The following is a 14,558-nucleotide window of genomic DNA, read 5'->3' as shown; positions in this document are numbered from 1 at the left end:
AGAAGATTGGGTTTGATTGGTTATACAAAGAAATTATATACAGAAAAGAAATAAAGTTCTATAATTAGAAGATGGAGAAGAAGCTGAGTTTTGATCTGTTGTTCTGCTCATTTTTCTTTGCCTTTCTTTTGGTTCCATGGCCAGCTATGTCTCAAGAAGTTGGTAGGGATTCATGCTTGTTATTTTTAATATGAGTTCTATTAGAGTTAGTTTCTTTTAAGGCAAATTACATGAAAGATTAATTGAGTTTGGACTTTTATTTGTTTCTAAAATTTGAAAATAAACACTTTCAATTCAGGATGTTTTAAAAAATAGTTTAAGAGGGGCTAACCATGCTTATTATTTTCGAACTTTAAAAGTCATATAGATTGTAAATGTGAGAACCAACCATGCATTTTTGTCTCTTTTATTTTTATTTTTTAATTTGATCTAAGTTTCCTTTTAGAATAACATTTGTCTCAATTTGTCTCTAACCACGCTTATAATATTTGGTCAGTTTTTCATAGTATTTAGTTTTAAAGAAAAGTATTTAAAGGAAAAAATAGCTGATAATATTTATAAATATAATAAAATAGTGTAATCTATCTATGGTTATTTGTAACGGACCAATATATGTGTCTAACAAAATGATGGTCTATAAACACATATAAATATAGTTTATCTTAGTATATCATATATATATATAATTTGTAAATATTTGGTATTTATAGCTTTTTACAGAAATTTATAAAAGTCTTCTCTTTTTTTCTTTCACTTTTACAAAATTATTACGTTAACCTGTGAGGTAGGAGAAACTACGAGGTTGATAGCACAAGCACCAATACTAACCGAGAGTTTTAAGTGTATATTTTTCATGTGTATTAGTTTAAGTGCAAATAATCTAATATTAATGACAATTATTTAAATTAAATTTATAATATAATTTTTAGAAAAGATTAACACAAACAAATTTTCACATAAACTAATAATACAAGCAGTCCTTGCTCATTTAAGAAAATTTTCATAATATTTACGTAGAAATAATTTTATATCGACAATTATAGTTGATCTTAATGAAATTAAGCGAAGATAGTTATAACTAAAAGATCTAAATGGATTCGAATATGAAAATTTGATGTTTAAATTTCTAGCTATTAGTTTTTTTATAATGAATATAGAACTCTATGTTTGAAATATAAAACGGTTGTTTTCTAACAAAAAAAAATGAAAATTTCTTATCTAAGGAAAAATAATAAAAACTTTTTTTTTTTGGAAAAAAGTCAAATGAAAAATATAAAAAACTGATTAGATGATTGCATTTAATTTGTAGATTTCGATTTTCATCCATGAAAAAACGGTTAATATGAATTCAATATTTGTGGAGGAATTTACTTACCAACCCATTTGTTTCTATCTGGTATGCACCTAGAAAATCAAAGAGAGTTCGATTATAATGCAAATGGAACGAGAGGACCTGCACATTGGGGAGTTCTTAGACCAGAATGGCATACCTGTAACACTGGACAAATGCAATCTCCTATCGATTTGTTGAACCAAAGAGTTCGTATTGTGTCTCATTTTACAGACCTCAAAATCAACTATAGCTCTTCAAATGCAACTCTTAAGAATCGAGGACATGATATAATGGTAACCAGAATAACATCTCTAAACCCTATTTCGGCTTCATTTAAAAATCTTTAACGTTATCCTGCTTAGAATGAAAAAAAAAAAAAAAGATTTTAACATATAGACATATTAATTATTGTGATGAATGCATGCAGTTACAATGGAGTGGTAGAGCTGGATATATGGAAGTAAATAAAACTCAGTATTTTCTAAGACAAATTCATTGGCATTCACCATCTGAACACACTATCAATGGAAGAAGGTTTGCTTTAGAAGCTCATTTGGTTCACCAAAGCCAAACAGGAAAGATTGCTGTCATTGGAATTCTCTATAATATTGGACAACCTGACTACTTCTTGTCTACGGTAATCTTTCAAAACCTTTAACCACCAGCTCTTTTAAAGATCATAATTTCTTTTTTCCATGCATATTTCTATTAATAAAACATAGGTAATCATACTTTAAAATCGATCTTTTTTTTATAAAAAAAATTGGTATGACAGATTAATTTCTTTTAGAAGTTAGATTGCATGAATTTGTACAATATGTGTCTATCATTGGTAATATTTTGTATACATTTTCACATGTTTGTATTTTACAATAATTCCCCTTCCAATTTTTTCGACGTAGATATATTGAAAATATATAATCTATTTCACAAAGTTCTAAGAATTGTACTATTTATTTCCCTTTCCAGATGAGACCACATTTGATAGAAATATCAGGTACACAAAGAGATAGGTTATTGAACGTGGTCAATCCATCGCTGTTAAGGATGCGAAGTAGTTTATATTATAGATATATTGGCTCTTTAACAGTTCCTCCATGTTCTCAAAATGTGCTTTGGACCCTAGTCAGAAAGGTATTTTTCAATTACCTCTCTATTTCCAATCTTATATCAGCTACTCGACTATTCTCTAATAAGATATGTTGTTTTTGTGCCTAAATTATTATTCTTATAAATTCTATAGGTTAGGACTGTTGCACCCGAACAAGTAAACTTACTTCGTGTGGCCGTCCATGATGTAAGTGAGATAACTTCTTCTAAAACAATCTTCTTTTATTACAAATTTAGTTCTGCATCTAATGTTTTTATCCAAAAGATAGGATGCATAAAGCTAAAATTTGTTAGTTTCAAGATATAATGAAGTTTAAAATTGATTTATATTTGCAGGACTCGAACACTAATGCGAGGCCTCTGCAACCTTTGAATAATCGAAACGTTCAACTTCGAATCAAAGCAAGCATAGAGGGAGCAGAATGATTGATTCATAGACACACACATACCAGAATTATTTCTTCATTTTTCTTTCTCAATATCGTATGGTTATTACCATACATATCTTGTTTCTTTGTTTAATTTATATATGATATACACATGTGTTATCATTTTTATAATATACACTCAATAATGTTTTTCTTTATATCAATATATTGGATTTTCATCAATTTAGTTGGTTGATAATGGTATAAATGGGTACATCACAATCTCAAACTTACAAGGGAAGTATTAAAGAATTCATATTGCAAAGCTTAAATATTAGACAAATTGATCTCCCACATTGTTTTCTTATGTTTCATCTCTTTAGTCTCTTTTCTTATAAATGAATCTTTCTTTACGGGGATGAGAGAACAATCTAATATTATGATTTTTTTTAGAAAACAGTAGATTTTACCAAATATTTACAACCTATAGCAAATTTTATTACTGATAGTCATTCATATGTTATAGTGATAGAAAAATATCAGTAATAGAATCTAAAATTTTGCTATAGTTTATAAACATTTTAATTTATTTTGCTATTTTTAAAAATTTTTCTAATATTTTTATACCGTTCAAACCATTAATTCTTGGTCGTCAATTAAAATATAAATCGTTAATTGGTTGATTATAATTTAAGTATAATTTGTTCTCATTAAATTAGAATTTTTGTGTCCATGGTTCATATTATTTTCACGTGTGATTATAAAGCCTCAATTTTTATAAATTGAGATAACAAAAATAATAACAATAAAAACACGTTAATTAATAAACATGAAACACCCAAAAATTAAAATTTTATTATTTTGAAATTATTTTTCGACTATCTAAGCAATGGGATGATAAAGATACAATTAGTACCTTTCACTTAACCATAAAAACACCATAGGCAAGTCCATAGAAAGTTTGTCTTTCAAACTGCCACATTTTTAGATCTTTTTAATTTCTTGATGTGGTCTGATTTCATATAAGGTAGTATGGAAACTTATTCTTGTCATAATCATGCTAAAGAAGGGTTTTATTTGTGAATGTAAGTTTAACTGGTGCTTTTGCATGTTCTGGTATATTGTAGATCACGTTTCCTCAAGCTGGGAAAAGTATTCTTGAACAAAGTTCATCAAAGATTGAATGTTGGCTGCAAAAAGATGCATGTGAATTCTTATTTAACATAAATGGTTCCAATCCATCTGAGTTTGGTGAGGAATTAAACTAGACATGATTTGAACTGTCTTTTCATTCATCAGAGAAAATACGCATCTCATTGCCTCGGTTGGCTAGGATTTCAATTTTTGTTAATTTCATGTGCTATTTGAGTTAACAGAAGAAACAAAATCTTGCTGACATTATTCAAATGCATCACCAAGATAAAGCACGACCTGTCAATGCAATCGGAAACCAATTCAGCTACAGCTTATCCGGAATACATATTACCATACTTGGTTCATGCTCTTGCTCATCATTCATGTCCAGATGTTGATGAATGCAAGGATGTCCAGGCATATGAACTAGTATATAGGTAAGCTTATATCTCAATATCACTTATATTTATTCGGTGGTATATATGTTAGAAAAGAGCTCAATGAGAAATATATATATATAGAACTAATAATATGCTGTAAATTTGGTAAGTTTAGAAAAGTATACCCATCCCTGTACATAAGTGGTTTAGTGAGATTGATTGCGAACTCTGTGTTGTTGAATTATTTATTTTTTATCTTTTTTTTTTTTTTGGTATTAAGTTTGATGAAAATTTTGTAAAGTTCGATGAAAATATTTGTAAAGATCTGCAAATATAGACATGAAGCCATTTTGGTGTTTGGCTGTTTGTTTTGGTTGCGTTCTCATTTTCTTTAACTGCAGGAAAATATACCCATTAAAGAGGTTTTATGAAAATCTGAGATGTAGCAAAGAGGGTCTTACCAGTGAGGCTGCCGAGGAAAGGCTGAAGATTTTTAGTGACGATAAGCTTGAGGAAAAGAAGTTAATGCTTCACTTACTAGTAGCATTGCGATTAACTCAGTTAGTTTTTCAGGTAACGCTTCATACAATTGACTTTGCCAGATGCTCATGATCATGATGTGAAGCTTAAGTTGGAGTTTGTAAAGAAGGTGAAAAAGTCGATAGAACATTTCTTGCAGGGCCTATTAACGAGCCTGGTACTTCAAGCAGGGAACCTGATGCTAAAGCTTAAGCTCATAATGACTTAGTTTAAAGTAAAAGGATTGGACATGGCATATAACATAGCTGAGACTTGGGATTGTTGATATCATCTGTGTTTATAGTTTTAACTTTTAAGAATGGATTGTTGCGTTTATTTTGCAGCAAAGAATAGTGGTTTATTACTTGATGATGAAGTTGGATATTGATTCTGCCCTTACGAAGTCTGTTATTTAACAGTACTTCTTCTGTATTATTTTTCCTCGCCCTTAATTTTGTTTAATTTAGCTCGCTAAACCTTATGATTTTGGAGGCTATTTTAATGAAGGGGGAAGTGAAGCTTTACTGCTTACAGTTTCATTGGCTGCACTATTATGTTGAGGTATATATATATTGATATTTCTCACATAACTTCTTATGGTTACAGGCTTCAAGCATCTTCATTTCATCCATATGAAAGTTTTTTTTTTCTTTTTTTTTACTTTTCCCATTCTCGTAAATGGTACTTAGCTAGTCAACTCAATAGTTAAACTTCTCGCTTTCTTTGTCGTTGGAGTAGCTAAACGATCACTTTCTTTGTTATTATAAATAGCTAAGTCATCATGTAGATAGCCAGACAATTGAGTATAAATTAGCTAAACAATCGTTGAAGGTTGAAGACTGTGAATATATTTAGGATTTCTTATTTAAGTTTGGTACTAGGATTTTGTTTCGTGTACTGCTGTAGAATGTATATATAAACACAATATTAAGATTTCATTTTGTATATACACGTGAAAAAGAGAAATATTATAGTTTCTAAACAAATATTATTATTTTTATTTGTTGGCATAAGAAAAAATATTTATCTACATGGACCCATATAATGTCGGTTTTTAACTCTTTTGTGTCATAAAAAATGGACAATAATGCAACAATTTAATAAAAATAAATTTGTAAAAATGGACCCAAAAGATAAGGCTTTAATGTTAGTTTTAAACTAACATTTTGGGGATCTATGATGTCAATTTTAAGTTCAAATTGTTGGTCTCTTTAATGTCGGTTTTAAATCGACATCAAAGCCCAGCCAATATTAAAGAGTTTTAATAACACAATTATAGATGTCGGTTGCAAACCAACATTAAAACCGAATTTTGTACTAGTGGAAGAAGCAACACTACAACAAAAATGGTCTAAGATGACAGTTGTTTTATGTTGCGAACAAAATCCGTGACAGTTATTTTTAGTCATAGTATCGTCTATTGTGGAAAGTCCTTCCATGACAGTTTTAAAAAACCATCACAATAAGTTTTTTCATGACGGAAAATAAATGTTATTAATTTTTACTTTATGACAACAAATAACTATCATTGCAATGACTTTGAGAGGTTTAAGGTCAATAGTCGCATCAAATCTAGATTTCTTTTTAACGGGTTTAGAGCTTGACACAACAATGGCGACCTTCCTTTTAAGGGGTTGTGGGGGGCAGAGAGATCACGTTTGTGTCATCCAAGCCTTTACTTTAGCCTCTAGTTTTCAAGCGGTGCTCTTCATCATTGTTCTAATGAAGAGTTATTATGCGATTGAGGGTTGTTTCGTTAACACGCCACCCGGTAGATTGGCTTGTGAGATGGCTTCCAAGGATGGGATGGCTTGCAAACAAAGAGCCTCAACGGTTGAAGGGATGGGCATGCCGCCTTTGGGTATTTCCATCCAAGCGAGGATGACTTCTCTTATGACGACGTCAAGATTAAACGTCAACTTCTTCATGTTGCAGTAGACTAACATTGAATACTTCAAAGTGATGGTGCTATCATGACGCGTGGAAAGTATCTTCTTCTTGATAAAAAAAATAGGCACACGCTCGCCTTAGTAGTTAATTTGCTGGTGTGGATACAATTTATACTTCCCAATTAACTATTACGTGATTAATCTCTTACTCCGCCTCTGGCCACACGATAGTTTGTAACGCCTCCCTGGCCTATACCTCTTCAAAGGTTGGGTAATTAATACTTACCCAAGAATCTCAGCATCATTGAACACCTACCCCAAAGCCTTAGCATCTTTGGGCAGGTCGTACCATGAGTTTATGGCCTTAGCATCGAAATAAACTCTCTCGCCTTCCACTATCGTGTAGTGTTTGGTTGGATTGTATTCTCTATCATAAAATTTCTTCACAACCTCCAATCGAATATTGGAAGCTCCTCTGAAAAACCTCCTCCATACAAACGCCTTGATTGGTGCGTGCAAAAAGTTTGGAAGGGCCACATCAAATGGAAAATGCCCTTTTTCAATAATCTTGACTTCCTTGGTGATGCTTACTCCAAGGGACCTTTTTCAATAATTCTATGTTTTTAAAATATTTAAATAATAAATTCACATATGTTTTTTTAGAAATTTTGTCAAAAATAGAACATTTGACAAAATATTTATACTACACAGAAAAATCAAGTGAATTAAATTTGTTTCTGGCCGTTTTATTCTATAAAACGTAAATAGTTCATCAAATTTTCTATTTTTCAAAATACCCTTTTTTTTAATAGTTAATATTTTAATAATACAACATCATAGTTTGTCAAACTTAATATTATAATATCTCAAGGTGCACCTATATAAATGGGCTGGTAAGACAAAAAAAAAAAGTGTCAAACATAAATGTCCGTTATCAATTATCAACTTCGGTACTCTCAGCAACAATGTCGGTCATAAGACGTCATTATAATCTCAACCATGCATCACTAACCTTTTATCGACCGTCATAGCTTGATTACAAAAAATGCTACGTGCATGAAAGTAGCCAATAAGTCACCTAAAATAATTAACAAACAAGTTGTACAGATGAAAATAACTTATCACAAATGTGTACTAATCTCGAATCATCGCGAGGTAGAAATTAAAGAATCTTGAAGAGGACCACACCTATATATATGTAGTTGTAAAAGAAATCCCACGGCAGCACTTTGTTTCTAAGAACCATTAATTATTTATGTGTATATGTGATGATGTGGTTGGCCCAACAATTGATTGCCTTATTTCTTTCTCTTTTTCAAACTTCGTTGAAATTGACTATGGAACAAACTCAGAAGTTTCAGAATCTTCCCATTCACAATTCCAAGTTTTGGCATTTTAAATACCAAATTTTTTGTTCTAAAAAACCCACAAACCAAAAGAAGATTGGGTTTGATTGGTTATACAAAGAAGAAATCAAAGTCTTTAATTAGAAGATGATGAAGAAGCTGAGTTTTGAGCTGCTGTTTTGCTCATTTTTCTTTGCTTTTATTTTGGTTTCATGGCCTGCAATGTCACAAGAAGTTGGTAGGGATTCATGCTTATTCTTTCTAATATGATTGTTTTTTAGAGTTAGTTTCTTCTCGGGCAATTACATTAAAGTTTAATCGGGTTTGGCCTTTTATTTGTATGTAAATTTTAAAAATAAACACTTTCAATTCATGTTGTTTAAAAAAATATTTTGTCAAGTTATTACTTTTGTTATTAATTATGTCTCTAAAATTGTCCTAATTATGTGGAAACAAATTATGCTTAATTTTTTGTTAGAAATTTATAAGTTTGTTATAAAGTTAATGCATGTATATTTATTTTCTTTTTCTTTTTCGCAAAGTTATTCAATATAATCAATCTGTGAATATAATGATCAGGAATGAAAGTCAACTGGAAAAGGAAATAAAAAATTGATTGAATGATTGCATTTAATTTGAAGATTTTGATTTTCCTCCAATGGAATAATAAATAATTTGACTTTCAATGCCTTGTGGAGGAATTTACTTACCAACCCATTTGTTTTTCTTTGGTATTGCATGTAGAAAATCAAAGAGAGTTTGATTATAACACAAATGGAACGAGAGGACCTATACATTGGGGAGATCTTAGACCAGAATGGCATAACTGTAACACTGGACAAATGCAATCTCCTATTGATTTGTTGAACCAAAGAGTTCGTATTGTGTCGCATTTTACGGACTTCCAAATCGACTATGGATCTTCAAATGCAACTCTTAAGAATAGAGGGCATGATATAATGGTAACAAGAATAACATTTCTTAGTATTTTTATTTTATTAAAAACATATAATTTTTTAAAATTAAATCATGTTTGATGCAAACTTCCAAAATTATTACATGCAACATGATGATAACATTTAACTAGAATTACTAATATATTTTTTCGTCAAATTTAAATAATATTTTTTAAAAGATTTCAAATATGTTTGTCGTATATATAGACGAGAAAACTGTTAACACTTTGATTAAAAAATTCAACTAAACTTTCAACGTTACAACTTTTTTTTCTTGATCGGTCAAAATTTGAATAAATGCCGTTAGCATATATATCACAGGTTATACCGTTTATCTAAACCCTGCTTCGGCTTCATATTTAAAAATCCATAAGGTTATCATGTTTAGAGTAAAAAAAACGATTTTAATATATAAATGTATATTATTGTGATGAATGCATGCAGTTAAAATGGAGAAGTGCAGCTGGACATATGGAAGTAAATAGAACTCGATATTTTCTAAGACAAATTCATTGGCATTCACCATCTGAACACACTATCAATGGAAGAAGGTTTGCTTTAGAAGCTCATTTGGTTCACCAAAGCCAAACAGGAAAGATTGCTGTCATTGGAATTCTCTATAATATTGGACAACCTGACTACTTCTTGTCTACGGTAATCTTTCAAAACCTTTAACCACCAACCCTTTTAAAGATCATAATTTCTCTTTTCCACGCATCTTTCTATTAATAAAACATAGGTAATCATACTTTAAAATCGATTTGTTTTTTATATAAAGAAATTGGTATGACAGATTAACTTCTTTTAGAAGTTAGATTGCATAAATTTTGTACAAAATTTATATATGAGTCCATGATTGGTACAATATGAAATTTGATAATATTTTGTAAATATTTTCAACATTTTTGTCTTTTACAATCATTTTCTTTTCAATTTTTTCAAATAAGATACTAAAAATATATAATCTAATTCACAAAGTCTAACTTTTGTACTATTTATTTTCCTTCTTAGATGAGACAACATTTGGTAGAAATATCAGGTACACAAAGAGATAAATTACTGAACATGGTCAATCCATCGCTGTTAAAGATGCGAAGCAGTTTATATTATAGATATATTGGCTCTTTAACAGTTCCTCCATGTTCTCAAAATGTGCTTTGGACCATAGTCAGGAAGGTATATTTTTCAATAACCTCTCTATTTCCAATCTTATGTATAAGCTGCTGCTTGACCATTCTTTGATAAGGTATCTTGTTTTTGTGTCTAAATTACTCTTATGAATTTTTCAGGTTAGGACTGTTACACCCGAACAAGTAAACTTACTTCGTGTAGCCGTCCATGATGTAAGTGAGATAATTTCATCTAAAACAGCACTTCTTTCAATTCTAGTTAAATTACACCTTTAGTTTCAAATATAATGTTTTTATCAAAAAGATATGATGCATAAAGCTAAAAAAATTTAGTCTTAAGATATAATATAAGGAAGTTGAAAATTGATTTATATGTGTAGGACTCGGAAACTAATGCAAGGCCTTTGCAACCTTTGAACAATCGAAATGTTCAACTTCGAATCAAAGCAAGCATAGAGGGAGCAGAATGATTGATTGATAGACACACACATACCAGAATTATTTTTCTTTCTCAATATCATATGGTTATTATCATATATACCATTTATATATATGATATACATATGTGTTATGATTTTTATAATATATACTCAACAATGTTTTTTCATTATTTAAAATATAGAGGAATTGTAAAAAATGGCAAAATGAACAAACTATTTACACTTGATGGCAAAATCAAGTGTAATGAGTTTATGTCGCCTTTAGTGGTTTTTTGTCCTAGAGTTTAAATAGTTTGTACTTTTTATTATTCTTGAAAAGATTTCTTTAGTATATTGGATTTTCAAAAATTTATTTAGTTGATTATGGTATAAATGGGTATATCACAATCTCAAACTTACTCGAAAAGTATTAAAGACTTAAACTTTAAAAACAAAGGTAGGTGAATTCATTGCAAAGCTAAATACAAGACAAATTGATCATCCCCTAAATTTAGATTGATCATGATTTTTTTCCTTATATTTAATCTCTTTAGTTTCTTCTCCTTTTATAGGAAGATAAATAACTTTTATTGATCGATACTAGAGAAATTTCTTAAGCTTTCTTCTATTTTTTTTATTGTTAAAAAGAACTACACTATCGTGTATAATTTCCTACATGATCATATATCATTTCCTACACAATCATGTATCATGATCGTTCTTTAGAAAAAGAATTACATGAAGCATTTTTTTATCGTTAAAAAGAACTATACGATCATGTATTATTTCCTACATGATCACATTCATATATTCATGATCGTTTAGAAGAAGAATTACATGAAACATTTTTTCCATCGTTAAAAAGAATTGCATAATTATGTATCATATCTTATGCACATGATCGTGTATCATGATTGTTTAGAAGAAAAGTTACTCGGGAGTGTGTAGATTAATCGTGTGTTAACTGGAGTATTTTGATATTTTTCATTGTGGGCCTGTAGACTTTTTCTATTTTCAAAATTGTTCTACATGGTGTAAATATTTAACTTGTTATATTTTTAAAAAAATTCCAATTTCAAAATGGTGAAATAAAATATTTTATGGAGGGAACATAAATTTGAATGGTAAGTCTCATTTCATGTTTGGTTGGCCGACTCCACATGTAGGCAAAAAACTATCACAAATTTGAGGTTTAGGATTATTTTTAAAAAATAAGCCCTCATTTCACTGTTCATCAACCCTCTTCTCTCTATAGTGACACTATTTCTCTCTCCCTCTCATAATCCCTTCCCCCTCCTCATGTAATCCTTTCTATCAAAACATTGTTATTCACCCCCTCAACTCTTATTGCTTGCTTTCCTTCCTCAGCCACATCTTCCACCATATTTTTGTCTTCGATTTGAGTTTCCCTCTCTTGTAATGGACGAGAGGAAAAGTCTTTTGCGGTTTAGTCTAAATCTCTTTTTGTTCTTCCTCTTGCATGTTCAATCCCTCTCTCTAGTAATCATTTCTCTCAAAACATTGTTCTTGTTCATCCTCTTAACTTTGATTGTCTATTTTCTTTTGTCGCCCACATCTTCCACTATATTTTCATCTTTGTTTTGACTTTTCCTCTCTTGTAATGGAAGAAAAGAAAAATCTTTGGAGGTTTAGTCTAGATCTTTTTTGTTCTTCCTCTTGCATGTTCTATTCCTCTCCCTCTCGTAATCCCTTCTCTTGAAACGTTGCTCTTCACCCTCTCAATGTCATGCCCCACTCCGCAACGCTTCCTGAACCAGCTCGCATTGCAGCACACAGACATGACTTGAGCAATCATGATGCCTCAACCATAAAACGCCAGAACACTCACTCTTAACCTTGAACATTAGCTTTTTATCACCTAGTTCTAACTTAAACCCTTAAACTATTGAGCGATAAGAAAACTCAACGCATGATAATAAAGGAACTCCTTTTTATTGACTTGTAACATGTGTTCCAGATACAATATACATGTTTTCTTTACAATAAATTAAAACTTTAGGCCTCTAACACCTAAATGCAACTTCTCAGGTTTAAACTTAAATTGCCTTATAGTGCTTCAATGCGTAGCAACTCACTTTTATCAAGGTTTAACAAAAAACGAAGAGTAAAGTATGTGTCCACAAAAAGAGAAGAATAGTTAGTGTAAAAAAAGAAGGAATGAAGAAAAAGAAAAGAAGTCTATTATAATTTTTGTCACGTTAACATTCCTGTTAAGCATGATGACCCATATAGGAACGTTCCAATATATAAAATTAACAGAACACCACAGTCCATAGCATATAATATCATTAACATTCTCACATGATATGAATATTAATCATAAAATCCTTATCATGTTATTAATGAGCATACCATGCATCATAACATACCTCAATCATAACACATCAGTCATAACACATCAGGTTATAGTAATAACCTATCATCTTTATCAATCATATTATGCATTTTAGCTCCATTCAGCACATAATAGAAAATACATGCAAGCTTTTTAATCTATTTTCGAAGGTCTAGTAGTAGAATCTCTTACTTGCTTAGGTAAAAATATTTCTTTGTTGACACTAAAAATTCTCCAATTAAACCGATCCTAATCATGAAAGAAAATTTTAGTATCTTAATTAATAAAATTAACAATTGGTTATCGTTAAAAAATTCTCCGAAATTAACTTACCCAAAATTGAAATTGAAACCAATTCAACCTTGATGGAAAAGAAATCGTCATTTAATTCTTCAAGATTTGCCAAATAGACTTTTCTAAGGCATGCAACCAATTGTTATCTTAGTGAAGAAGATGAAAAACCTTTTATGACTGATGTGTTCTCCTACGAGTCACTAGACTGTTATCGCACATGATGTATCCTTAATAGAAAGTTAACCGTTCATCTAATAGGTCCACTAGTAGGATTTTTACTGGGTATTTTATATACTCACCATTTCCATGTTTATTTTTCAGGTGAAGATAAAGAAAAGTTGGCGAGTGACAAGATAGGCCTACGATAGTGCAAATGTTATGATTATTGATAAATAGTTTTTATTTTAAACTTATGATTTCTTTTATGTTTTACTTAGGGCTCACGTAAATTGGAATAGTTACAAATATAATAGTTAGATTCAAAATACTAACATATATTTAACAACACTTTAAAAAAAATTACAAATATTGTAAAATCTGTAAAACTCTACTAATGATAAAAATTTATAACACTGATAGATCATGTTTCAAATATTGGTCTATCGCTGATAAACCATAAAATTCTATAAAAGTCTATAGCTGATAGACTTTGTCATATTTGCAATTTGAAAAAAAATGTTTCTATATAATTTGCTATTATTTCTAAAAAATTTATTTATTATAGTTACTCTATTTCTTTAGTTATTTAATTTATCTCTCAACATTTGGTTTTCTAGGTAAGATTGTTTTTATAACTATTTCTTTAATACGTGAGGTTGCTTTTATAACTATTTCTTTAATAAAGTAAAAAAAAACTTCACATGTTTTTAGTTTTAAAATATTATTTTTATTTCAACTTAATTTGAAAAAAATGAATTGATACATTAACTAATTTTATTTCAAACTCCAAAATTTATAATTGATTTTTTGTAGGTTTAATAGTAATTATATTTTAAACACAAGAAAGGGGATATGATTCATTTTAAATAATTTATGCATGTGTTAAGTCAATCCCGAACACACCCTTAATTAGATAGATGAACAATTTCTCTCATTATATAGATTAATTTTGAGATAACTTTCACAGTGATAAAATAATATTAGAGTCTAAGAAGTTCAATTGAACCTTTGCTTTATAAAATAGGATAATTACCATGGATAATATTTGCATGGCTATAATAATTAAATGTGTATAACAAAATTCATTAATGATAGCTTTATTAGTTAGATGATTTAACATTGATAAACTTTATCAAAAGTTGAATTAAAATTTTGCTATATTTAT

General features: G+C 29.8%; 2 protein-coding genes across 2 annotated transcripts; both read left to right on the top strand.

The window, feature by feature from the left end:
* Window positions 1–3,054, top strand: LOC105435272 (alpha carbonic anhydrase 7). The gene is made up of 6 exons (XM_011655629.2): window positions 1–162; window positions 1,409–1,626; window positions 1,761–1,970; window positions 2,303–2,467; window positions 2,577–2,630; window positions 2,780–3,054. The coding sequence occupies exons 1-6, from the start codon at window positions 72–74 to the stop codon at window positions 2,867–2,869; spliced, it is 828 nt and encodes a 275-aa protein (XP_011653931.1). The 5' UTR covers window positions 1–71; the 3' UTR covers window positions 2,870–3,054.
* Window positions 3,055–8,152: 5,098 nt separating this feature from the next.
* LOC101222229 (alpha carbonic anhydrase 7) lies at window positions 8,153–10,961 on the top strand. The gene is made up of 6 exons (XM_004139505.3): window positions 8,153–8,317; window positions 8,824–9,041; window positions 9,480–9,689; window positions 10,047–10,211; window positions 10,325–10,378; window positions 10,546–10,961. The coding sequence occupies exons 1-6, from the start codon at window positions 8,227–8,229 to the stop codon at window positions 10,633–10,635; spliced, it is 828 nt and encodes a 275-aa protein (XP_004139553.2). The 5' UTR covers window positions 8,153–8,226; the 3' UTR covers window positions 10,636–10,961.
* Window positions 10,962–14,558: the final 3,597 nt, after the last annotated feature.

This window comes from Cucumis sativus, chromosome 1 (assembly GCF_000004075.3).
Source record: "Cucumis sativus cultivar 9930 chromosome 1, Cucumber_9930_V3, whole genome shotgun sequence".
NCBI lineage: Eukaryota > Viridiplantae > Streptophyta > Magnoliopsida > Cucurbitales > Cucurbitaceae > Cucumis > Cucumis sativus.
The sequence above is the reverse complement of the archived record's forward strand: the minus strand, read 5'-3'. Positions and strand labels throughout refer to the sequence as shown.